General features: G+C 54.3%; 2 protein-coding genes and 1 long non-coding RNA gene across 5 annotated transcripts in view; 1 reads left to right on the plus strand and 2 right to left on the minus strand.

Moving 5' to 3' along the window:
* The window catches only part of DTX2 (deltex E3 ubiquitin ligase 2), a 34,120-nt gene extending 29,760 nt beyond the window's left edge, over window positions 1–4,360 (minus strand). For 2 of the 3 annotated variants that reach the window (XM_066201631.1, XM_066201629.1), the window contains exon 1: window positions 4,294–4,360. The gene's annotated coding sequence lies outside the window, so the exon portion shown is untranslated. Of the gene's footprint in view, window positions 1–3,245; window positions 3,263–4,293 lie in introns of those variants that run through there. The other variant, XM_066201630.1, reaches the window with a different exon arrangement.
* Window positions 4,361–13,854: 9,494 nt separating this feature from the next.
* On the minus strand, window positions 13,855–14,826 carry LOC136299748 (uncharacterized). The gene is made up of 2 exons (XR_010723567.1): window positions 14,785–14,826; window positions 13,855–14,679 (listed from the first exon to the last, which is right to left on the minus strand). It is a non-coding gene; the product is annotated as an uncharacterized lncRNA (long non-coding RNA).
* SSC4D (scavenger receptor cysteine rich family member with 4 domains) lies at window positions 14,214–24,519 on the plus strand. The gene is made up of 11 exons (XM_066201632.1): window positions 14,214–14,334; window positions 17,255–17,290; window positions 18,142–18,447; window positions 19,401–19,472; window positions 19,794–20,108; window positions 20,822–20,902; window positions 21,147–21,224; window positions 21,795–22,106; window positions 22,456–22,533; window positions 23,003–23,330; window positions 24,243–24,519. The coding sequence occupies exons 1-10, from the start codon at window positions 14,214–14,216 to the stop codon at window positions 23,317–23,319; spliced, it is 1,716 nt and encodes a 571-aa protein (XP_066057729.1). The 3' UTR covers window positions 23,320–23,330; window positions 24,243–24,519.
* Window positions 24,520–26,313: the final 1,794 nt, after the last annotated feature.

A 26,313-nucleotide genomic window follows, 5' to 3' on the forward strand; every position in this document is an offset into this window, starting at 1 on the left:
ACCCCAATCTGAGCTGCCAAATGCTGGCCAAACACTCATTCACAGAAATGACTGAATTACACAAGTGGTTCCCAAACTCTTCACACTGATCTGAGCTCCAGGGCTACACCATCAGCTCCATTCAGGCTTCTGACCACTCAGCTTTGGCCAAGGATCAGTCCTGTGACTCCTGTGCAGCATCACACATGCAAACAAAGCCAGAAGACAACTCTTAATGCACAGGTTGCAAATCATGGTAGGCACACTTCTTTACTTGAGTATGATCCCAGCAAAAAAACAGATGGGAAGGAATACAAGAGAACCAGAAGGAACACAGGGCATAATCAACTGCCTGTGCTGAGGGCACTGATTTAGTAGGTCCTCAAGATCAAAGCACATTTATTTGCAGCTTCTCAGGTTGGAAAACAAGGAACATCTTGAAACAAGAGACAATCAGCATCAGAGACTCAAGCCCTTAGGAGATGATTTGGGGAAGAATAGAGAAAGGGTGGGAGCCCAAGGACACCACACAAAGACACAAAGGACAGTGAATAAATTCCAACAAGAAGAGATCACCACTCTCAGCTCCCAAGGGATGTAAAAAGAGCAGATCCAAAGGCCTCACATGATCACCGAGAGACACCAGAGGTCTGATATTTGACATTCCTTGTCTGTTGTGTCATTCTGAGGAATCCTGCCCAAACCATCTGCACACACATCTGTGCAAATGCTGGACAACCGCGTGGAGATCCCCACGTTGGTGCTCGTGTGTAGGTGGGTTTGGCTGTGAATGAGTGAAACTCATTTTGTTTTAAAATAAATTCGCCTTCTCCCTTCTGAGGTCTCGCGTCACTGATTGCTCGCTTAACTCCCAGCAGCCAGCAGGGAGCCGTGAGCTTCCTTCCCAACCAATGGAAAAGTTCAGGTCTCCCAAGAGGCAGAGCAGCAGTGGGTGGCTTCCACTGGAGGATGCCATCTGCACAGAGAATGACATCCCTGCCGGATGGGGGAAGATCCCACGCTCCGTGGAGCGTCCCATCCACCATGCCCGTGTGGCTTGATAGCTTAAAAAAGACAGAGAGGGAGAGCGAGCACAGAACAGACACACCCACACGTCTGCATTTATAAGAGGAAGGCAACAGTTTCCCCAGGAATTCAGTGTAAATTAGTTTGTGAGCTGCTCTGAGATTTTTACACGACACCCCCAGCTCAACTGGTCTTGGTGACAAACTGCTCCAGATCGCCACGATCCTACCCTGGTCTCTGCTATTAATCTTTTCCTTGTAACCCATTCTCACCTAACACACCAAGGACAGTCATTTTACTGCTCAAACAGCAAATTAAGACTTAAGGTATCAAATCCAACACCTGCCTCTGCCGCTTCTTTTTATGGCAGGTTTCACACCAACCCTTTTCCACCTCAAGGACCACCCGCACTGTCCATGCTCAACTCAGAGCAAAAGCCAGGCTGTGGCATTTTCTGTCCCACCCCCCTGCACTAGGTGCTCTGAATCCCAAATACAGAACCAACACCTTTTTTCGCCCTCAAAGTCGTTACCAAATATTCATCTGCAGCCACACGCAGAGCAGAGAAGAGGGAGGCTGTGAGGAGGGAGTCAGCGATTCGTTTTCCTTCCTTTCCGAAACAGCAGCAGGAAATGCACACAAGCAGACACCGCAGCAGAAAAGCCACCTCCTTCCCGTGCCACCTCACACTCGCTGGGGTGACAGCTGGGTGACAACAGCCTGTCCCTCACCCCGGGGTGGCAGCGACGCTGTGAATCCTGGACCACACGTGGAGGTACCCGGGGCTGGCTGCACGAGAGTGTCGCGTGCTCCAACATCCACTTCCCCATCACAGTGGAAAAATATTTCCTGTGCTGGGACTGCTGCTCCAAAGGAGGAGCGAGGGGCGTATTTCAGCCTCCTGCCAGCTCTTGCTGAAAGCTGCCGGAGCCAGCAGCTGTTTGCACGGATTGGGAAGTGAGGAATGCGGGAGAGCATCAGGAAACCAGAATTACACAAGTCCTGGAGTTGTGGCAAAGGAGAAAGAAAAGGCCTGAAGTTGCAGCTCCTGACTTCTCTTTGAGAATTCAGCAGCACACAAATGTTAAAAGCTGTGAAATCCAACACGGGAGCTGTTTGCACTGTATTCAGCATTACAGCACAGCAGAAAGGGTTTGGGGAGGACTGGGACGTGGTTTGGGATGTGTTACACATCCCAGCTCACATCTTTACTCAAATCTCATGGACTAGAACACTTCACCTCAAGCTTTAAAAATACCTTGAGAAGATGAAATTCACATCTTCCCTAAAAGCTTTTATTCACCCAACAGTCGTGGCTCCAGTCAGAACTTCCCTGGGCCACCCTTCCTCCAGTGAAAACAAAACCCTGGCTAATTCAAGTGCAGACCTTAATATTCCAGCCAGATGCCCTTCACTTTGAAGGTATTTGGTAACACGGGCTCAGAGCTTGACTTTGGATTTGTTTGGTTGGAACTTTACGCCCAGAACAACCTCTGAAACATTTGTCCGCACGGCTTTAATTGGGGACTTGGACAGGAAAAAAAACTGAGTGCCTTTCAGATGTGTTTTCCAGCAGTTTCACTCCCTGCTCCTCAAACTCCAGCAAATGGTGGTGAGAAAGCTGGAGAACGGGAACTAAAGCCTTTGAAAGCTGTGTTTAATTCTCTGTTCTACTTCCAGAAAGCAGAGTTTCTTTCGCTTTAAATGCAGGATGTTAAAATTCATGGGTCTGAGACGATTTCTAAAAATGCCAACTCCTTTTTTAAGTCCCTGAACTTGAATTGCCAGCGCTGATAAAAGTTTTCACGAAATTCAAGCTTGTACCTGGAAAAGAAAAAGAGCCTTGGGAGCTCTTGAGCTGGGCTGAATTAAAAATAAAAGTCACCAGATTGGTAAAATAGAGACTTTTCAGCAGGTTGTTCAGAAAAGAGTGCCCAGGAGGGATTGTTAAGCATCATGACACCACTCTGAGAGACAGTATGAGAGGGCAACAAAGATCCCATGGGAAGAGATTACACAGGGATTAGGGGAGCACATAAAGCACAGGGAGGCCACAGGGCTGCACTAAGACGTGACCCTGCGCAGGGGGCACGACTGGAGCAGCATTACAGGTGCTCTGAGCCCTCCCCCGACCCCAAACCACCCAGCTAGGGCCCCCACACCAGCTGAGCTGCACTTCTGGGCACAGCAAAACCGACAGGGTTGGAAGCTGTTGCCAGGTAATTCACACCCAAACACACCTTTCCTTACACAAGCACCCGGCACGGATTAGCACCAACCAAAGAGAAAGTGCAGAGCTCGGCAGCAGAGAAGGGTCACAGTAATAACTTCAAGCAGGCAGATCCATCCCAGTCCTGTCCCGTCCCAGCCTCTGCTGATCCTCAGGGCACAAGGTGGCAGGGTTGACAGCCAAAACAACAGAAGAAATAAACCCGGTAGCTCCAAACCTGGACTGCTTCCATTCAAAACAAGCTTTTAAGCGAGTTCCCCTCGGAGGGGGGAAAATAGAGACGGCAACTGTGGCGGAACAAAGCGTTTGCCTGTCAGTTAAGCCGAGGGCTGGTTTCGGGCATAGAATAGAAAAACTGAGGCAGCGAGAGGAGGGCAGGTAGACCCAGACACAGGATCCCACCTGGACCCGCGATCTCATCACACTTTGTGTCCAACCCGACTACTCCTGGGCCCTTCCGGGCACCCAGGCGGGTTATTTACCTGCGGGGAGATCACTAACTTGTCAGTGAGAACCTGGCACGGTCTGGAGAGCCCCTCCAGCTCCCCAACGGCTTCAACTAGCGGCAGGAACTCCTGGAGCTCCGGAACAGCCAAGCCGGGTCCCACCTCGACCAGCCGGTGGCTGGGGGCCGGCCCGGAGGGGACCACCCGCCCCTCAGGGAGCTCCCCCCGGCCCTGGGCTGCCCCCGCCGCCCACCGCAGCCGCCTGTTGGTTCCTACGGGCGCAGGGGGGTGTCCGGGCGGCACCGACCGCCCCGGGGAACAGTGCAGGAGCCGGGGCCTGCTGCGAGGGGAAAGGCGCCCGTGTTCCCGGGCCGACGGGACGCCAGGCAGGCCGGGCCCGGAGCGGCCGCGGCGGCCCGGGTGGTCGCTGTCGAACGGCCCGGGCTGCGCGGCACGGGGAACCGGAGGCGCCCGCCCGGGGGTGCCCAACCCACGAAGCACAGCCCAGCACAGCCTAGCCTAGCACGGCCTAGTCCAGCACAGCACAGCCCCCCGTCCCGGCGGCGCTGTCCCCCGGCCCCGTCACCCCCCGCCCGGCCCCCGGCCCCTCACCCCTGGCAGGGCCCGGCGCCGCCGCTCCCGGCCCGCGGTCACGGAACGTCCGCGCCTGCGCACGCGCGGCCGCCAGGGGGCGAGTTGAGGGGGCGGGGCCAAGGGGGCGGGGCCAAGGGGGCGGGGCCAATGAGAGGCGGGGATGTGATTGGTGGAGGCGTGAGGGAGAATAAAGGTGAGCGTGAGGCGGTGTGGGAGCGAGTGTGGTAATGTGTCAATGAGTGTGTCATAATGGGTGTGTGATAGTGAGAATTGAGTGAGTCTGCAGGACCGAGTGTGATAAGTGTGTGGGAACGAGTTTGCTTCTGAGTGTGGTAATGATAATGAGTGCGAGTGTGTAGGACCGAGTGCGATAATGAGGGTGTGATGGTGATAATGAGTGTGTGTGTGTGATAGTGTGCCACAGTGAGTGTGCATGTGGGCGTGATAGTGTATGATAATGACTGTGTGATAGTATGTCAGGGTGAGTGTGAATAGATGTGGAAAAGTGATGGTGTGATAGTGACAGTGAGAGAGAGAACTGGTGGTATGTGTGTGTGGGATAGTGGGGGTAGGAGTGTGACAGTGTGTGTGATGGTGTGGGGGTGTCTGTGACAATGTGCATGAGTGTGATACCGTCCATGTGAGTGTGATACCGTCCCTGTGAGTGTGAGCATGTGTAGTACTGGGGGGTGAGATGTTCTGTGTGTGCAGGAGAGTCTGAGCGTGAGTGTGCCCACGTGTGTGATGGGTGTGTGTGTGATGGGGTGTGTGGCACACCACCAGCGCAGCCTCTCCTGCAGTTTAACACCTCTGGGTGCTGTGGGTGTGACCCCTGGACCCAGATCCAGCCTGGATCAATCAGCTGCTCACCACCTTGAGGGTTTTGTCTACACCCATGTACATCCAAAGCAAAGCCCTGGAGGTGCCTGTTCCTTGTTTGGGGTGAGGATGGTGGAACACAACCCCCTGTGTCACAGATCTCTGCAACGACACAGCGCTGCTCCCTCCCAGCTGCTGCACCTCCATCACCCCCCTTGCAAGATGTGTGTGTTTATTTAGGGATTCCTGTGATCCTGCAGCATCTTGGGGGGTGCTGGATCACTTCTTCATGCTCTCCTAGACGTAGGTCAGACCCCACCTGGGTTTTTCCCTTTCCTGGGACCCCACCAAGACCTTGGCAGCAGCAATTAAAGAACCACAGAACCAGAGAGTCATTTAGGTTGAAAAAGATCCTTGAAGATCACCATAATTTCTTCTGAACCAGGAAGTGTTCACCAGTCCTTATTGAATTACTCGAAACCTCCCTGGACTTTACACCCATGCCATGATACACCTGCCCTGAAAGGGTTATAAAATAAAAGAACATTATGTTTGGAGTCAGTTGTTACAGAAAAAAATAATATATCGAACCACTTTCTACTGTAGGAATGGAGGTGTATTATAAAACTCTTCTTCCAGCGTAAAACACATGAGACTAATTTTTACAGAGCCTGAATAAAGTCGGTTTTCACCCCAAAATGTACAGTGTCAAGCACAGAACCACAACAGCTCCAGTGAAAACCCTCTGGAGCTGCCTCCCCACACAGTTCAGCCTCGTATGCAAATGCCCATGGATTTCTCTGCTCCAGGATGGATGAGACTGTCACGTATTTGAGTTCAAAATACTCACACAGTACTAATGAATGCCAGAAGTGATTGATAGCCTGCCTGTAATGTGTCTGCTTAAGCAATAAGTTTCACATTTACAACTCAGGTGCTTGGGATTCCTGTCTCCTGTGGCTGTAATTAGAAACTGGAGAGCAATGCAAAGGACTTTTTTTTTCCTGAAAAATAGATAGGAATGCTTCATAAAGCCATGCTGGGAGCAGACTGTGTGATCCATGTGGCTGCATGGGTGGACAGGTATTAAATATCCAGTGATCCTAAGTAGGGAAAGGTTTCAGGGAGATTTGAGGATGGTGAGGAAGGGTTTCTATCGAATCTTGCAGACCTTCAAGGCAAGGCTGGGAGAGAAAGGGATGCTCCTGGTGAGGAGTCCTGGCTGGTGAGAGAGGATGGGCGAGGGCTCAGGGTTTTCTCTGGATCTGAAAGGTGCTGCTGATAAGGGCTGCAGGGTGGGGGAGAGCAGAGGTGAATTGGGTGCAGCTCCTGGGTGGAGGGCAGGGCTGTACGGTGGAGATAAACCACTCAGGTGGTGGCTGAGCTGTGGGAAGTCTTAAATTGCATTGGATTTATTTAATTTTTTATTTTTGAGCACGGAGTCATGCTCTGATCTTACATCAGGGTCCCTGGAAGATTTTGCCAGGCACAGTGAGTGGCTGAGGTCCCTCATCTAGCACTACAAGTGCATGGTTGGTCCTCAGCCTCCCTTTTCTCATACCTCTCTGTCGTTTGTCCTGTATTCCACAAAGGTCAAACAACCTGAGAGGAGTTAACAGAGCCATGGACAACATGAATCCGGGGTCTGCTGACCAGCTGAGCCTGTCAGACTCCACTGCACAATTTCCTCCAACTGTGCTGTGTCAGGGTGGCTGTCAAGATCCTCAATGTTCCCTGAACCTGAAAGGTGAACCTCAGTGTCCTGCTGTCCCTAAGGACCCTGTTTTCCCAGGGATGCAGACCTCACAATCCCTACTGCCTGCAAAATATTTTATATTTTACATGATTTTTACCTTAATGATCCCCAGATTTTAACATAGTCCCTTATGGGCTTTTTGTTGGTTGGTTTTTTTTTTTTTTCATCTGGATCCCTTTTTCCCCATGCTGCTCTTTCCCACACCTTTTTCTGCATGCTCCTCAAATCAGTATGCAAAGCACTGAGTCCTTCAACGTGGCATCACCTCCTGTCTGATCCATCCACGCACTGGGGTAACCAGCCAAATATTTGCCTTCCCCCTGCTCCTTTTCTTGCAGTGGTGCTGGAAGGCTGTTGAATTAATTTCTCCATGGCTGCTCCCTCTCACACGATTTTGGCTCGAGGTCCTACATTAATGTCTACAAAACCTGATGCTTGAGGCTCTGTTAAATTGCCAGGCTTAGCTTGGTGCTCCAGGGAATAGTCTGGCCACTTAGGAAACAGCCTGTCCAAGCTCTGCTGGGATCGCTGCAGCACTTTGAATTCACAGCCCACTCGATTTCAGATTAATTTCCCTGAGCAGACAAACCCAAAGTGACAGGAATTAGGAAGAAATTCCTCTGCAGGCAAAGAATAATAGGTGAAATTTCATTTCATTTTCCTCTGCAGCAGCTGCTGCTGGTTCCTGCCAGGGACCAGCTAGACAAAGCAGGGATGGATCTGGTGTGGGCACCCCCCTCCTGCTGGGTGACCCTGCTGTCCGATCCTTGGGAATTACCTGCTGAGAGGGACATGTTCCTCATCCCTGCTGATAGTGAGAAACGCCTCCTGAGCTCAGCTCAGCTTTCTGTGTTCCACTGCCTGCCTTCTCTGGGGAAATCATGGAATCTTGAACAGTTGGCATTGGAAGGGACCAGCCCAGGTTGTTCCAAGCCTCTGCTATGGGCAGGGACACCTTCCACCATCCCAGGTTGCTCCAAGCCTCACCCAACCTGACCTTGAACGCTTCCAGCGTCTGTATCTTCTCTGGGCAACCTGTGTCAGGGCCACATCATGCTCATAATAAAACATTCTTTCCTCATGTCAATCCTAAATTTACCATTCTCAGTTGAAACCCTTGCCCCTTCTCCTGTCATCCTGACCCCGATCAAAAAGGCTTTCTCCATCCTTTGCTAAATCCAGCCGGGAAGCTCCGGAGCCGAGTCGTCTGGGCTGTGTTCCTATCTCACCTCGCCATTAGTGCTAATTAGGGGCAGAACTCATCCCTCTCTGCCTTCTGCCTGCTTTTCCCCGTGGAGCTTTCCTCTCTCGTCCCTAAACCAAGCCTCTCCCCGCTGTCTCTAGAGCTTCTCCCTGCAGCTGCGTGCCACCTAGTGCACACTCAGCCGCCTGGCAGCCGATCTATCCCTTCGGAGCTTTCCCGGAGCTAAATGAGCCTTTCAAGGTCCCTTCCAACTCACGCTGTTCCATGCAGCCTCAGGCTCGGGCACGGTTTCTCCATCCTCACGCAGGTTCCTGCACTGCCAGGCAGCGATGTCCACCCCGTCTGTCTTGTCATCACTTCCCAGTCACCCACTTTGGCGCAGTTTTGGACTCTCTGGAGTGAATCTAAAAGCACCGAGGCTGCAGCAGTCCCATCTCACAGCAGCGATGCTGCGGCAGGAGTGGGATGAATTAATTCCCCAGGGCTGGCAGAGAAGCCAGCAAGTGCTGGTCCCAATGGACAAGTCATAAAAATAAACACACCTATATAAATACCTGCATATATATAACATATAGATATTTTTATATATAACATATATATGGCTGTTGTCCCATAAATCCTATTGCCAGGTGAGGTTTCACCCCCAGAAGTAATGGCAGGCAGGAAAAGGAGTTATGGACACACCCTAAAGCTCATGGTCCACAGCGAGTGCCTTTGGTGACGGAGGGGACCCAGCTCCCTGTTTTCCATCCCCTCTCCCCCGCTGTGATCCGTTCCTGCTCCTCCCCAGCCCTGGATGGCGGCCGGAGCCCATGGCATGGGTCTGCTGCCCTCCAGAGAGCCTCCTGTCAGCACCGTGTCCTTGGGCTGCTCCTTCCCACCTGCCTGAGGTGGTTTCTGCAGCACGTCGGGCAGGAAGCAGATTAGGGAGGAACAAAGGTGATTTTGTCTGGGGAGGGGATGGGTACCTCTCCCCGAGCGTCGGCTTGCTGCAGCCCAGGGCAACGCTCAGCCTCTCTGGGGGCTTCCACTGCTCTTTCCTCAGCCCTGCCGTTCCTTCAGTACTTATAACCTGTCAGAAAACACCTTAAAATTAGCTCGTGGTTCCCAAATAGCACAGGGGTGTGCTAGGAGCACAGCTCCAGCTGCACCGAGGTGGGGCTTGATGTCAGGACAGGGAACCAAAATGGCCTTGTACTGGATTTACATCTTTCCCTTCTTCAAAGGCTGGTTTGGGGCTGAGGGCTCCCCAGACCCCACATTGCAGGATCTCATCACTGGCCGTGCCCTGGAGCAGCAGGAGGAGCGGAGGAAGGAGGGGAGGCTCCATCTTGCTGTAGATGCAGCATTTTTCGTGCCGGTGCTCCCCAAAGTGAAAGCAGCAGCAGGAGCCCCCTAAATACCCGGTGATTTAGTACAGCAATCAGCAGGGGAATCCTGTCATTCTTTATACACCGGCCAAAGGCTCGAAACAGCAATTGGTGGTCTTTGCCCTGTGTTTCCCTCCTGGCAGCAAGAAGATGCCTTTTGTTTCAGCTTACGGCTCTTTCATAGAGCACCAGGCTCTTCTTTACATCCCCAGTGCATTTCCTGGCCATGGTATAGCCCGGACAAATGAGTTTATCTCTCCTCTCTACATTTTCCCAACTAACTGAAAAGGGTAATCAGTTTGGATTTTTGGTTTTGGTTATGGTTTCAGTTTTGGTTTTCAGTTGTTTCTTTTTCTGGAGGCCTTGCATTTTCTGCAGATTTGTGAGCCAGTTGTTTTCCCCAGTTTCCACCACAGCCAAACTGCTGCCAGAAAAGAGGTCTGCTGGAGATGCCATAGGAGGCTGTTGCAGATGCTGCTCGTGGCACGTGGCAGCTGCTGAGTGAATGTGGGGATGGCCCTGAGAAGCTTCTCCTCCATGAGCACCTCTAGAGTGTCCCAGAGTGTCCCGGAGTGTCCCTGCCTAGGCAGCAGGACCATCAAGAAGCATAAAAAGAGCTTCTTTTTTTTTTTTTTCCTCTGGCACACAAGAGAACAGCCTTGCTGTCCTGTGGAATTTTATAATTAGCCTTTCTTATGTTGTGGCTGCTCCCTGAATAAGGCTGACTGTGTTTTCTTTTCCCCAGAGCAGCGTAATCCCCTAGCCTGATACTGCCAAGCCACTCAAAGCACATGTAGGAACGATGTGGACATGGAAAAAGGCTGCCCCAAACGCCCAGAGAAATCCTGGACAGAGTGGAGAGCACCTGATCCCTGCATGTCCACATTTTGCTCCTGGTCTGCAAAACCTGGATGTGGACTGATGCTGGAGCTGATGATTCCCAGTCCATGGCCCCTGGCAGACAGCCAGGACAGTGGGGAGTCTGTCAAAGTTTAGGCAAAACAGACTTAAAAGGCACCTTTGAAACTTGTGCTCACGATCTGGTTAATTAGAACTTTGCTGCTACTGGGAAATAAAAGTGCCTAATTGCTAATTACTAAATCCCTGCAAGAAAGGAACAGCAGAAGCAGTTGGCGACAGTTGTAGGCAGAGCTGTCTTTGTGCAGAGTTAAAATACAAAACACAGGCTTTTTAGGGCATTTAGAAGTCTGGGCTTTGCATAGGAGCAAATGAAAAATACAGGAGCAAGACCCACAAGGCAAATTCTGCCTCCCATGAGAATGAGAGCAGGGATCCTGTGGCTCATAAAATCATCTTGTTCAAAGCCAGAAGCACACCAGGCACCTAAAATTGCTGGGGAACTTAAGATTTCATAAGGCTGGGAAACTCAGTATGTTTGGAGGTTCCTTTTCTGTGGTCTTCAAGGCTGCTGAGACCCAAGAGTCTCACATTTTCTGGCTTTTACTTGCAATGGTGGTTAAAATGGTTAAAAGGCTGTAATAGTTAAAAATTATTAAATATACACTATTCTTTTCAAAATAAAGAGATGCCTTGGTCAGGAGCAGAAGGAGACAACATGGATGTGTAGTGCAGGAGGTGGTGGAGGTGGATGGGGAAGGTTTCCAGCCACAGGACATCCTTCACCACAGGCTGAGAGCACAAGGATAGGTCAGATCCCTCCAATGTCCTCAGCAGAGATGCCTTGCATGGTCAGACAGGAAAAATCCTGTAAAAAAGGGACCTCTAAAGCTAATTTCTTGCCTGGGAACAGGCAGGGAAGACCATGGTTTGCCCAAGGAACAGGTCTCCAAGTCCCCCAGGCAGGGAAGGAGGTCAGAACCATCCCCTCCTCCTGCATCCCAGTGCTGGCTCAGGCACCGACAGAAGTATTTCCAGCCAGATGGTTATTGCTGACTTCCTCTCCAGGTGGGCACTCAGACAGCCGAGGAGGGAGGTGGGAAGGAGCTGAAAAGCCCAAATCCTCTGAAAAAGCTTCTCCCGTCCCCTCGAGGCGTAACCCAGGCTCTGCCAGCACCCAATTTAAGGATGTGTCCCTGCCTGCCTCCCTGAAACCCGAGCCATTCCCTCCGCGCCATGTCTCCTTAGCGGTCTTCCCTCTCTTTTCCTCTTTCTGCTTCTTCTTCCTCTTCTTCTCCCTTCTCCTGCTCCCTCTCTTTGTCCTTTGCTTTGGGGATGGTCTGTCCCAGGATGGGTTGCAGTGCTGCCATCCTGCTGTAACCCAGCAGCAGCAGCCCCAAAAGTGCGAAGAGATGACAGGCTGGAGCTGTTCCGTTGATGGATGAGATCCATTTTCTTCCCTTTTTCAAATTTTCTTTTAAATTTACTAAGCAAGATCTCACCTAAAGAAAAAATTCCTGCCTTATTCCCATCACATCTTACCAGGAATATTAATTTCAAACGTTATTTTTTTAATATTTTATAACTAACTAGACAGCTCCTTCGTTTATTTCAAAAGAGGACTGATATTTCTGGGATTCGATACACCCATCTTTATACTGGAGAGAGAATACCAAACAGGTATGTGGATTTATGATGCTTTTTTTAGGTCAGGGTGGTAATTACAAATAATGATCTAGTGGGGTGGTGGCAGCTGAAAAACTGTGATTTCTCCTGAAGTTGTTTGAATTGTTAAAAAGCGGAAGAAGTGTGAGAGAGCTGGGGTTCACTCCAGCTGTGGCCAAGGGGTACAAAGGGGATCAAAAGGGATGAAAGGACTTGTAGGGTCCTGTGTCCAGGTGGGAGGAGGGAGTTTCCACCAAGGGCAAAGAGCTGGCTGGGCACAGTGTGTCTGCTGCGGTGTGTTATTTGGGGTGAAAGCAGAGACTTTCTGTGCCCCACTTTAAAGCCCTGATCCCCCCCTGTGAGTTTTGTATCATCCTTGGTGGTCAGTGCTTGTGCAGGATGCTGGGGATGATGGAGGATTTGCTGCTTCTTCCATCGGGTCCCTGGTGGGGGGTTGGCTTCATGGGACACCTGACAGCTTGAAAACCTTGGTGTGAAGGGGCTTCCATAAACCCACATTCAGCAATGCTTTAAAAACCATAGAATCATCACAAAATCATAGAACGCTTTGAGTTGGAAGGGACCTTAAAGCACATCCCATCCCACCCCCCTGCCATAGGCAGGGACACCTTCCACTATCCCAGGTTGCTCCAAGCCCTGTCCAACCTGGCCTTGGACACTTCCAGGACTGAAGCAGCCACAGATTCTCTGAGTGATGTTAAAAGGGATGCTGTGTTTTGCTACAGTGCCATAATGACTAATTATGGCTTAAAAGCAGATTTTAATCTATGGGGATTCTGAAAGAACCCCAACACCCCTGGGTTTAAGGAAGGGAGTTCAGTTTTCAGCTGAATCCTGAGCGATGGGATGAGGATGGAGAAGCAGTTGGAAAAGGACAGGCAGAGAAGGAAAGTTGGGTTTTCCCTCTTTGGGGTCAGCCGTGGCACAGCACCGCAGTGGTTAAAACCCACTGCCACCCTGCCAGGGAGCAGGAACGCGCTGGCTCCGGCACAAAAGTGGCCGGCGATGACAACGTCCCTGCGAGCAGGACGCGATGCCGGGGTTTGGCCGGGGCAGGGCGGCGGAGGGGCCGTCTGTCAGCCCTGCCCCGCTGCAGAGAGGGGAGGGCCCGTGGGACAAAAGGCGACATTATTCGGTGCTTTAGGAGGGATGAATGGAGTATTGAAAGCCACCACCTCAGCCAGTAGATTGGTTTTCAGCCCCCATCACTGAGCTGTCTGTCCGCTGGTGAGTCTCCTCCAGAGGCTTGGTCAGCAGGAGCCGAGCAGAGATCAGGGAGATGTAACGGGGCTGTGTCCCATCCACGTGGGCTCCTTCCTGCACCTCCATCACCTCTTGCTGCTGCACAGAAAACCCTTCGGTCCACCGTCATCTCTCCTTAGTGCAGGCAACGAAGTCCAAGCCTTGGTCTGGAGGCTTTGGAGCTCCCCCAGCCCATGGTCTGGAGAGGCCTTGGCTGGGTGGACACCAGCACACGGAGCTCTTCTCATCCCATGCCTCCACATGGGAAAACCAGGAGCAGCAGAAGGCTGGATGAGAGGTTTCCATGGGAAGGAGGGTTTAGCCTCCCATGTGGTGGATGACGTTTCCCAAGTTTCTGACCACCAGTAGATGCCTGAAGCAGCAGCAGTCGTTGTGCATCCCTACAGGGGTTGATGTGCCCCGTGCGGGCTGGAGGGCCTAATTTTAGGGCTTCGCTGAGCTGAGCCTGACAGCTCGGGAGCATCCTCACGATGGCACTGCTCCCCCAGCGCACGCCGCCGCCAGACCGGCTGCTGGGACCGCGGCATGTGGGTCTGGGCTCCCGGAGGTGTCCCGGCCAGCAGGACCAGCACTCACCCCCTCCCTGACAGCCTGATAGTGAGACAGAGCTGGAAATCCACCCCTGCGGCAGTGAGCAGTAAATGAGGGGGAAATGGAATCTGAAGATATTTAATCTCTTCCTCATTTTCTGCTGACATTCCCTGTTGCTGAGTTTTATCTCGCAGGTGGGATATGGCCCTTCAGCTTCATCTTGCCACTAAAAAAAAAAAAATTGCTAACAAGCAATTTATCAATGAATCCAGCTGGAATTATTTTTCATGTGTCACTGCTCCAGGAAATACAGAGGAGGGACATGTTCACAGGTCCTGCATGGCCCTTGGTGACCACAGGCTCTCCTGGCCACCACCACTAACACTGCTGTCCGCATGTTTCAGGGAAGTGTCCTCTAGAAATTCACCTGCAGGAGGACTGACAAGCAGCAATGACACTCGGTCCCTGTCCGGACACCCTGCACGGCACAAGGAAGCAGAGCATCGAGGTGCTGCCTCTCTCCCTGATGCCAGCCACACTCTTCATCCTCCTCATCCTCCTCATCCCCACCGGTGAGCTCCTCCTTGGGGCAGTGGGAGGGGTTTTAGGCACCCGTGATCCCTCTCCAGCTCTCAGGTTTGTGGGCAGATTTTCTCCAGGCACAGGATTATTGCGGTGTCCTCACACAGAGCTGAGTGTGCACAGGGATGGAGGGAGCACGTTCAGCTCTTATGTCCCACCGTGACCTGGCTGTGGCAGCAAGCCCAGCACTCAGGACAGGCAGGGGAATGGGGCAGGCAGCTGCCAGCACTGGCGACAGAGCAGTTCTGGGCTCCAGAGCAGGCAGCATCCATGGGAAGATGCTGTTGGTCAAGGGATGCTCCTGGAGTCGCTCCTCAGGACCTGTTGGACCAGTCCTGCCAAGGGAATGGGGAGAATGAGCACCCATCCCCTGAGAACAACGGTCCCTACTCACTCCTGGCAGGCACTGCCCAGTCAGGATGGAAAGCATTTAAACAGACCTGGGACAAGCCGTTCCTGCCCTGGAATGCAAGTCCACATGTGTGCTGTGGCAGCGTAGTTATCCCAGTGTGACTCTATCCATGTAATTACAGCCAGGCGGTGGGGAACGCATTCTTGCCTCAACAAACCCGCCCCAAGGCACAGCCAGCCAGAAAACTGGGAATTCAGGTGTGGTCAGACATCCTAATTGAGTTAAATCGGGTTTTACCTTCCCACCGCCTCAGCTGGTGCTTCCCTTTCCCCTCGGGATGCTGCGGCAGCATCCGCGCCCACACTCCGGGTGTGGGGACCCCGGGGGGACCCTTGTGGCTCTGTCGCTGTCCCCTGCATCGCCTGGCTCTCCTGGTTCTCTTCAATAATGGGCACAGATTAGTCGCTTACGAAGCGCGATTTGTCCTCCCTTTTGGTGGTTTTGTTTAGCAGCGGTGTTTACTCGAGCAGTTTCCCTTTTTCTTTTGGCTTTGTGAAGCTGGATCAGAGAAACATGGAGGGCTCTATCTCTTCTCAAAAAAGACAGTTTCCCCCTCGTTCCTCATTATTGTAGACAAACCAGGCATATTCTTTTCAGATCTCTCCTGACTTTGCTGGAGGATGCTCTTAAATTAATATTTCAGAGCTTTGATTTTGACTTAAAGGGAGATGAATATTTATCAATGTCCTTTTTATCCACTGCTTTTTTGGCACTAGGGAGGACTAGGTGTTAAAAATCAATACAAACCAGGATCAGACACTCTTCCTAGAAACCCTCACGTCTCCCCATTTTTGCTGCAGGGGTGATCTGAATTACCTCTACCCTGTTATCCAGCCCACGGGGCTGCTGTATCCTTCCCTGTCCTTTCCTGCTGAGCCTCTGTGCTCCCGTGGTCTCACCTGTTTAATCCCCAATTCTTGCTGGAATCACAGCATCCCTTTCCATGCCTGGTCCAGCTGGGTAGGGCAGGGGCTCTGACCTCTCTGGAGCTCCCCAGCTGCTGCTGTTCATCCCAGCATCCCTGCTAAGTCATGGACACAGCCAGACAGTCGCCTTATTCTCCTTCCTCTTGGGGCTTCTAGGTCTTTCTTTGACAGCCCTGATTTCTGGCTGACTTAATGGTCTCCCAGGCAACGTCCTAGCAAGGAAAAGGGAGGTGGGTTCATCTGCTCTGCTGTCCCCCCAGGTTCACACTGCTCCTCACGGCGGTGACATCCGCCCCCGGAGCGCCTGGGGTTGACCTTCATGTCACTGCTCGTGGGCTGAGCGGGAAGCAGGACAGGGCTGGTCCGAGGCAGTGGGAGGAAAAGAGGCCACGGAGGCACCACGGGTGTTGATCAGTCCTTAGGTGCTGTAATTAGCACGGAGGCATCACAGAATCACGGAATGGTTTGGGTTGGAAGTGACCTTAAACGTTATCTCGTTCCAAACCCCCTGCCGTGGGCAGCAACACCCTCCACAAGGTTTGGAAGGATTTTGGAAGGTGTCACCCATGGGAGAGGGCTGTGCAGCCAGAGCCTCAAACCCAGGACACCTCAGATGCCCAAGGAGGTCTGTGCTGGGCTCCAGCATCAGACAAGTGCTTGTGGACTGGGATGTCTACAAGGTCAAGTCACCCAGCCCCAGGGCATCAGGATCATGTTGCTGTGACCTCCTGGACAAGCTGGAGCCCTCAGTGACCCATGCTGGCAGCATTCCAGGGAGGAATCACACATCACTCAGCATTGCAGCTGAGAGGGATTTTGTGCCCAAATAACGCCCAGCTGTGGGGGGGTGGGGGTGGGGGGTGTCCAGGGATGAGGACACATCCTGCATCCTTCAAGTGCTGACCTCCCTCTGGATGAGATTTGTTCACCCCCTAAGGTGGCTGCACCCCATCAGCAGGTGTGTTGGTACTTGCATGTAATAATGGAGCTTCCAAAAAGTGGGTTTATTGGGGAAATAAAAGAAAAAACAATTAAAATGCACATAGGGTGCAGCATCTTCCATCAGGAGATCTCCACTGGGTTTCTCAAGCTGGGCAGGATTGATTTTCTTTTTTTCCCATCTCACCACCCAAGTTTTCCATGGAGGTGATGGGGCAGGAGGATGCAGGAGCTGCCTAGGGCCCACAGCAATGCAGCAATGGAGCCAGGGATGGACAAAAAGGTCCCCAAGACCTGGCCCAAGACAGGACCTACCTGGAGTGGCTTCTGCTGGCCACTGGACTCATCAGGATCACACATGTGTCACCTTGTGCTTCAAGCACAGTCCCACCAGAGCCACAGCCACTCATATGCTGCCTCAGTTTCCCCACCTGTGAAGTGATGGCCCAGGGAAGGGTGTTCATTTTTTCCCCTGCAAACACCAGGACTTTGCAGGAAAGGGAAGGGTCCAAGGGCTGCTGGGTCCTGCCAGTCCCCACCACACCCATCCCATCCCATCCCTGCTGCCATCACTCTCCAAGCTGCACCTTCTTCTCTCTGGGGAGAGCTGATCCTTTCTCTTCTCCCTTGCAGGCACCACCTCTGAGCCCGAGTTGTTGCCATTCCCAGGTGAGATTCTTCTCTTAAAGTCACTTTTCTCTGGGAAGTTTTGTAGTTGAAAAATGCATTTTTAGGTAAAAGAAGAGATTTGGGGAATTTTAAAAAGGAAAGATACTGGTTTGGAACAAAAAGCGGCAGGAAGAAGTTCAACTTCTTTTACAGAAAGGAAATAAAGATTTTTTTATTATCCCTATTCTGCTAATTATCCTGAGAGGAGAATTTTCCTACCTCCTGCTGAGTCCCTGTCCTTGTGCCATGCATCACACACAAATAAATAATTCCCTTGATGTGGTAGACCCCAGGCACTTCCACACTTGCTCCCTGTGGCCAGCAGCTTGAGAGATCATCTCCATCCCACCATCTCCCATGTGGGACCAGCTCTGGATGCATTCATTGAGGCTAATAAGAATTTGCTAATTGCATCTTGTCACTAGTCACCTATTGTAAGTCAACATGTGGTGCCACGTGTCTGCTTTTCCCTTCTCCCATTGGGTTTTTGCCCATTAGCAGGGGAGATGATGGGAGCATCGCAGAGCCACAGAAGGGTTTAAGTTGGAAGGGATTTTAAAAACCATCTCATTCCACTCCCTGCCATGGGCAGGGACACCTTCCACTAGACCAGAGTGTCCAAAGCCCCATCCAGCCTGACCTTGGTGATGGTGCACCCCATTCCTGAATTGAGACGCGCTGCGTCTCCACAGCCACTGCTGGCAGCAGATGAAGGGGAGCCCATGTCCCACCAGCAGGTGGGCATCACCAACAACTGTGCTGTGCTACAGAGAAGGGGCAGGATGTTATCTTAGGAGCAGGAGTTTGATGTAGATTTGCTCCCCATTACCTCTCTGTCCCCACCCTCCCAGAGATCCGTCTCTCCAACGGGCCCAGCCGGTGCCAGGGGCGGGTGGAGATCCTCTACAACGGCTCATGGGGGACAGTCTGTGACGATGACTGGGACATCGTGGATGCCAACGTGGTGTGTCGCCAGCTGGGCTGTGGCCATGCTATCACCCTCCCAGCTGCCATGACCTTTGGCCAAGGGAGTGGGCCCATCTTCCTGGACAACGTGGACTGCAAGGGCTGGGAGGCAGCCCTGAGTGAGTGCTGGAGCCACGGCTGGGGCATCCACAACTGCTACCACTACGAGGATGTGGCTGTTGTGTGCAATGGTAACGAGGTTGGGTTCCTTGGGGGGCAAAGGAGAGCAGGGGGTTCTTGTGGAGTGTAAGGCTTGGGGGCTGCAGGGGCCTTAGTGGAGCCCAAGAGTCTTATCTCAGAGCCTGTTCCTCTGACCTGGGTCAGCCAAACATCCTCTGCATCCTCCTGTCACCCCTCTCCTCAATCCAGGTCACCCCCAGCTCCGCAGGCTGGTGCTCCATAAGGTGACCAGCCTGTTTTGTGTTCCTTGTCAATCCCAGCTCGGGGACTTTGCGCCCTCTCCAGTATGATCCCTGGGGAAGGAGCACATGCCCACCCACGCTCCTGCCTCGGAGTCAGTTGCTGCCCAACTGCTCTTTCCCCTTTTGACTTGTGCTTCTTTAAATCGCTGAGCTTTTCAGCAAGAGATGTTCCTAAAGGTGAGAAAAGCAGTGGAAAGTGTTTGAACTTGGCAAGTGAAAGTGGAACGGCTCTGTGACGACCCTTGTGTACCCCACACACGTTCCTCCCTCGCTGTGCAAGGTTTGCTCATCAGCCAGGCATCAGTGAGCTGTGAAAGTGAGGCTATGCAGACCTGGAGCAGCTGCTCCGTGAATCCCCTGCAGAAGCAGGGCTTGGAAAAGGAGGGATGGAAAGGCAGGGATGCTGGGTTGGGTGGTAGGTCGTAGCAACAGCAAGCAGAGAACACAAGTTGTGGATTGAGCAGGAAAATGAATCATAGCATTGTTGGAGAGGAGAGGTGGAAGGAGTGAAAAAGGAGGTGGGGAGCTGGGTCTGAGGGCAGAAGAGAGGCTGTTGGTGTTGGCAGAGAGCTCTGGGCAGGGTGGTGCAGCTGCAAACCCCTCTATTTTCAGCTGGGGCTGGTTTGGTGCAGACCCTCCTGGAGCAGTGGGGCGGGAAGGATCCCCCCAGCTCCAAGGTGGAGCAGCAACAGCAGGTGCCACCTCTCTGCTTCCCTTTGCAGAGTTCTCACCCACGCAAGTCAGCGAAGGACCAACCACCAGGACCCTCACAGCCTCGGTACAGGATGGGGAAAGTAAGCTGCTCAGCAGTCACTGCAGGGGGGACTTCCTGCCTGAGGGCAGTGTCCCCTACTGTCACCTGCTGCCCCTCTTGAAGCCTCCCAACCCTCCAGCCCTGACGTGCAGACCCCCAGAGCCCATCATTGTGCTGGCGTTGGCCACACTCTATCCCAGAGCTTCCCAAGGTTCCCAAGCCCCGTTGCTTCTCCCCTTCCCTGCTCTTCCTCACTCATTTCCTTTGCCATCATGGGCACAGCAGGGTCTGGGCACGGTGGCATCACTGTGCCACCTGCAGGGACACCACATCCCCCTCACCTCATGCTGCCACCCTCCAGGTGACGGCAGCATCCGCCTGGTGAGCGGCCCCGACACCTGCCAGGGCCGGGTGGAGATCTTCTACCGCGGCAACTGGGGCACCGTCTGCGACGATGACTGGGGCCTGAGCGATGCCAGCGTGGTCTGCAAGCAGCTGGGCTGTGGGCAAGCCTTGGATTACAAGAGCAATGCCTATTTTGGCTATGGAACAGGACGTATCCTCCTGGACAATGTCAACTGCGACGGCAGCGAGCCCTTCCTGTCTGCCTGCTACAGCCTGGGCTGGGGCATCCATAACTGCGGCCACCACGAGGATGCTGGGGTCATCTGCACAGGTACCGGGCAGGGCATCGCCCTCAGGGTGGGGAAAAACCCAGGGACATCCTGTTCTCCCAGCAGAAATGGCCTCAGAGAGATGCTGAGATGCCCAAGGGACTGGGCACTGCACTGTGGGAACATCCTTGCTCCTTATCCGCATTCATCCTGGTGCTCCAGAGTAGCCACCCCACACCAAGGGACCAGAGCACAGCCAGGGTGGTGATTTGCAGGGGAAATGCATCTGCCATCCTGCCATTTCCCTCTGCCATTTCCCTGCTCTGCTGGCTGGAAAACAAGCTGCCCGTGTCCGGAAGGAGGGAGCGGCTGCCAGGGGCTGGGCACGGTGCCAGGCCCAGCCTGCCTCCCCTTCCCCTCCTGAAATGATGTATTCCTGCCATTCTCCACTGATTACTGTTTATAATGTTAATAATCCCCCTGAATTCCCTCATTATCATGGCTAATGACAGGAGCAGTAAGTGCCAGTGCTTTCCCTTTCCCATTCTTAATGGACAAAGGGGATGATGTAGGACAGAAGGGACAATTTTTTCAGGCTGGTCCTTTCCTTCCTAAACATCCCCATCCCCTCTGGCACCTCCTCTGGGCACTGAGTCGATGGCACCACCACGCCCAGACCTTCCTCAGAGGAGCAGGGGATAATGAAGCATAAAAGGTAATGAATCCTGATGATAAATCTCCCAGGTGTCACCTCTATCCCTCTGTGTCACCACAGGACTGGACACATCCACCATCACATCATTCACCACCTCGGTGGCCATGGACTCTGAGGAGACGCTCACAGCCACGGCCACAGGTAGGAGGTTGGCGCTCAGTCACCTGGGGGGCGAAGCTGTGCCCTCTGTGTCCTCCTGTGACCCAGCCTGGCCACCCTGGGGTCCTGCCAAGCATGGGTGATGTTCGGGGAGTGACATTGCCCATGGCAGGGTCTTGTCTGGGGGCAGCCATGGTGCTGGTGAGCACTGGCACCCACTGGAGCAGGAGAAGGGGGTGCTGGATCTGGACCCCCCAATGCCCACATGTCCCCACACTTGTCCCAGCAGTGACAGACAGCAGGGACCAGCCCTCTCAGGCCACCGAGGTGGTCACCACCACGCTCCTGACCATCGAGCAGGAAAGTAAGTGTGCAGCTCCTGCTAGTCCTGGACGGGGCTCCATGTCCCTGCAGGAGTCACTCCACATCCCCAGGGCTCACCTCATGCCCCCAGGGCTCCTTCCATGTCCCCAAAGGTCACCCCATGTTCCAAGTGCTCAATCCATGCCCCAGGAATTATCTCACATCCCCAGGGCTCGCACCCCACCCCCAGGGTTTACTCCATGCTCACAGGGTGTTCACTCCATGACGCCCAGAGGTTCATCCCACATCTCCAGGGATTGCTCCATGCCCACAGTCCTGCTTGGGAATCACCTCATGTACCCAATGTCACCCCACATCACCAAGCTTCCACCCTGTGTCCCCAGGGGCTCACTGACATCCCCACAGTCACCCCACACTCCCCAGGGGTTATCCCACAACCCAGAGGCTCACCCCATGCCCACAGGCGTTTGCCCCACATCCTCCGGGGGTTACACCCACGTCCCCAGGGGCTACCCCAGAACCCGGGGGCTCATCCCACCCCCATGGAGGGTCAGCAGGGGCCACCGGACCCCCTGTGGAGCCCTGGTCCCCCCGGCGTCGTGGCACGCAGGTGGCGGCTTGCGGCTGGCGAACGGGAACGGGAGCTGCCGCGGGCGGGTGGAGGTGCGGCACCGCGGCACCTGGGGCACCGTCTGCGACGACGACTGGGACTTCCCCGACGCCCAGGTGGTTTGCCGGCAGCTGGGCTGCGGCACCGCCCTCGCCGCCACCGTGCTGGGCTCCTTCGGCTACGGCAGCGGGCCCGTGCTGCTGGATAACGTGGGCTGCGGCGGCGGCGAGGCGCGCCTGGCCGACTGCTTCCACCTGGGCTGGGGACAGCACAACTGCGGCCACCACGAGGACGCCGGGGTCATCTGTCGAGGTGAGAGTGTCTGCAGGTCTCCGGTGAAGCCCAGCTCAGTGGGCGTAGGGAGGATTTTGACCACGGTCAGGCTGGCTGTGGGAAATGGGGTTCCCCCAAATGGGGTTGTGGGTGACGAATGAGCCCCCACACCCCGAGGTTTGTCCTGCACATGGGGACAGCAGTGGCAGTCAGTGTGGGTGATGGCTGGAGCGTGGCACTCCCTCCGGCCCCCATTAGTGCACAGTGGCTGCACATCCCACCCCCACACCCCTGCAGCCATCCCCAGCCATCCCACACCACTGCTGGGGGGCTTTGAGCTGACCCTGTCCCTCGAGTCGCTTTTCCCACCTCTCTTCCACTGTACCAGGTGCTGATGACACTGAAGACCATTTCCAAGAAGCCACTGCTACAACCACCACGTTGGCCCCGACTCGTCCCAAGGAGGGTAGGTACTGGGGTGTCACCTGGGGACACAGTGCCACACCTGGGGACACATTGACACACCCTGGGGATGCTCCATGCTGGCACAGGGTGGAAAAACAAGTGGCTCAGGCAGAGGCACAAGATTTGGCAGTGCTTGGAGCAGACCAAGGGAGGGGAAAAAAGTGATGACACTCTTAAATCATGGCCTCTCCTGGGGCCTCCAAGGCTGGTTCAGACAGAGGTGGGGAAAAGTGGTGATGGACCAAAGGGGCAGAGCTGGGAATAGACAGAGGTGATCGTCTGTTTCTCCACCTTAATATCCACCACGATGCTCTGAGGGTCACCCCCAGCTCTGGCAGGTCACCCCCCTCCTCCTGGCCGTGCAAAGGCAGTGAGGGAGCTCCGGGCTGAGCCCAGGGCAGGCAGGCATGGTGGGACACAGCGCTGGGGTGGGCAAGGGCAGGGGCTGCCTCACCCCACGCCCTCCACAGGCTCCCTGCGCCTGGTGAACGGCAGCCACCGGTGCGAGGGGCGGGTGGAGATGTTCTACCTGTCCCAGTGGGGCACGGTGTGTGACGACGCCTGGGACCTGCGGGACGCCAAGGTGGTGTGCAGGCAGCTGGGCTGTGGCCACGCCCTGGCAGCCTGGGGGGAGGCACGCTACGGCCAAGGCGCCGGCTACATCTTCCTCGACAACCTCAAGTGCAAAGGACACGAGCCCTCGCTGCTGCGCTGCTCCCACATCCGCTGGGACGTCCACAACTGCGACCACTCCGAGGATGCCGGTGCTGTGTGTGACAGCCTATGACCCTCCCGCAGGTAAGGAGGGACAGGGACGCTGGGGGGAGCTGGTGGCAATGCCACAGAGAAGGGCTGAACCCTTGGTGCTGGTCTGGACACGCTCCCCGCGTTGGCCCTGTGGATGTTTGGGCTCGGAGGATGGGAGGAGCTGGGTGAGGACTGGGTTCTCCTCAGCTCCTGAAATAGTGGCTGAAGCTTCCCCCCTCCACCCCCAGACAGCCCCTTGGAAAAACAAAACTGCTTCTGGTGTGAAATCTGGCTGGTTTCAGCCATTTCTTTTAAGAGATGAGGAGAGAAAAATGGATTTTCCGCTGTGAAAATGACGTTAGATTATACTCAGAAAATGTAAAAAGGGGGCTGAAATCACACCAGGATGCTCCAGTGGCTCTGCAGTGAGTTACTGTAGTTCTGCAATTTGCTTTGCAAGCCCTCCAGCAATCCCATTACTGGCTTTTTCTTCCCGTTTTGGCATCAGAAATACCAATTCCTCCCCCATTTCCATGCAGCAGAAATGCAGGCGTTGGATCTCACGCCATCTGCAATCCTTGCGCCCATTTCACCTGTTCCTTCTGCAAACACTGTGGGGTATAGGAGAGCTCAGATGAGATTTCCCTTCCTGGGGGGGGGGGGGGGGGGGGGGGCTTCAGCACAGCCAGTCCATGCCCAAAAAATCTCCTGGGGAGTGGGGAAGGATGGGGCTCCCTGCAGTCCTCCCAACCTTCTCCATCCTGCGCCATACAGACGTGCTGGCTTTGGCTGCTCTGTCCCAAAAGCTCCATGGGCAGGCAGGGAGCTGGCAGACAGGACACAAACAGATGGAAAACCATAGGGAAGACCCCAAATCCCTTCCCAGAGTAAGGAAAGGGACCCAGGAGCCTGCTCCTTCCCCAGGGCTGTGCCTTTGGGGTATAAAGGCTCTTTTCCTCCCAGTTCAGGTGGAAAGACCCAGCCTGCAGCACCAGTCACCTTCACCACGAAGTGTTTGATTCCGACTGGGACATTGGGAAGATGATCTCCGTGTTCTCATGGATGGGGTTCAAGGGTGGGGAAGGGCTCGTGCAGTGGCACAGAGCTCATTTCTCCATCTGTGCAATTCTTTTGTTGATAAGAACATATTCCTAGGTTGGAGTTTTTTTTTGTTTTCCCTTTTTTTTCTTATAAGTGTTTGAGTTTGTTTTTGTGAATACATAAAAGCCCTTTGAAAGTGCTCTGAGAGCTGACTTGTTTTCCTGTCATCCCCTCAAAGCCCTGGGTAAAAGCAAACACCTGGAGAAGAGGGGATGCCCCAAACCTGGAGGAGAGAGCTCAGTTCTTGCTGCCAAAAACTCCCCCAAATCCCTGGCTGACCCTCAAGCAGCCTTTAATTCCCACCCAGCTGAGAGCTCAGCTTGGGCCTTTCCCAACCCCAGCTCTGGGGGTACAACCCTGATGCCCATTGGGCTCAGGGGATGAGGTTGGATCCAGCTTTGGGTTTGTTCCCAGTGGGATTTGGCAGTCTCATGAGCTGTGGTGTGGCCCTGGCCCCATGCTCATGCTCCTGTTGGCTGCTTCTCTTCCACTCCCCATGGACAGAGCTTTCCCAGCACTTTGATCCCAGTCCAGCTTTCCATCAGTGGGGAAACTGAGACATGGAAGCATCTTCCAGGCAGGCTGTGGCAGCACAGCTGGACAAGGGCTTGCTGAGGCCCTGGGAGAGGGCAGGGAGGTGATGTGTGAACAAAATCCTCCTTTCCCTGTGCTCCCAGCTCCTGCATGCTCCACTGCCCCCTCACTTCCCATCTCGCCTCCTGCCTCCAGGACAGCTGGGCAATGTCTGGGTCCTGCTGGGAGCAGGAGGGGGACAGAGCTGTCCCCAGCAGCTCCCAGGCCATTCCGGCAGCCCACACCAGCTGGGGTTGGGTCAGAGGGTGCTGTGGGCTCCTCCAGCTTTGCAGTCCCCACCCCGTGGCTATGGGAGATGGGAGAGGGGCTGGTGGCCAGGAGCTGCTCTGGACACTGCAGCCTCTTGGGGTGTCACAGGGAGGAAGATAAGAAAGGCTGGATGGGTTTTCCCTGTTTTTCTTGGGGATTATGCCTTGACCTGGCAAAGCTGGGCTGTTTTTTTGTGTTACCCCACATCCTGCTCCTCTTGGCTTTGAGCTGGGAAGAGCAGGTCCTGGTATCCCAGAGTTTCTCCCTTTCACAGCCTACAATCCAGCAATCAAAGGGTTTCCAGCCAGGAAAGGCAGCAGCTGCCTCCCTCATCTTCCAGCCTTTTCTCCTGCAGCCAGCCTGGGATGGGCTGGGATCCACTGGGATCCCCCCAGACACTCCACAGCCAAGCTGGGCATCATCTCCTGTTCCTCTGGGAGCAGGGAGTGGTGGGCAGGGTGGGAGCAGGGTACCAGTGAGGGGATGCCCTGGGGCAGGGAACAGGGGGATGGAGGATGCCCCGGCTCTGCAGCAGGGCAGCAGTACAGGGAATGCTCTGCAGCTCAGTAGAAGCATAGGGAATGCTCCGGGGCTCGGCAGCAGCACAGAGGATGCTCTGGAGCTCGATAGCAGCACAGGGGATGCTCGGGATCTCAGTAGGAGCACAGGGAATGCTCTGGAGCTCAGTAGCAGCACAGGGGATGCTCTGGAGCAGGGTAGCAGCGCGGAGGGGGGTGAGGGGGGGGCAAGGGTGTGAGTGCATCCCACCACGGGAGCACAGCCAGGCTGCAACGGCTGCGTGGGAGCCGGGAGAAGCCGAGTTCCTGCCCAGCTCCCATCCTCTTGCCGACGTCAGCTGTTTCCCGGCGCCCAGAGCAGCTGCAGCTCCACACCGGTCGATGTCATCGATTAGTTCCTCTCCCCATCCCTGGAGAGGGGATGGTGTGGGGGGTAGCAGGGAGGAGAGAATAAATATTTCAGCAGGTCCAGGCAAAAGCTGGGGTTATTTTGAGGCTGGGATTTATGGGCTATTAGGAATAAGGAATGAGTCTGTGCTGGGGAGAAGGGACCCATTAATCCAGGCTGAAGG

Source organism: Chamaea fasciata, unplaced genomic scaffold (genome assembly GCF_029207755.1).
Source record: "Chamaea fasciata isolate MVZ Bird 193981 ecotype frontalis unplaced genomic scaffold, bChaFas1.0.hap1 SCAF_21, whole genome shotgun sequence".
Taxonomy (NCBI): Eukaryota; Metazoa; Chordata; class Aves; order Passeriformes; family Sylviidae; genus Chamaea; species Chamaea fasciata.

Coding starts and splice junctions, on each gene's coding strand:
- SSC4D (XM_066201632.1), top strand. CDS start 14,214: ATGACACTCGGTCCCTGTCCGGACACCCTGCACGGCACAAGGAAGCAG. Junction 14,335..17,254: donor CATCCTCCTCATCCCCACCG/GTGAGCTCCTCC, acceptor TCTCCCTTGCAG/GCACCACCTCTGAGCCCGAG. Junction 21,225..21,794: donor CCTGACCATCGAGCAGGAAA/GTAAGTGTGCAG, acceptor CGTGGCACGCAG/GTGGCGGCTTGCGGCTGGCG.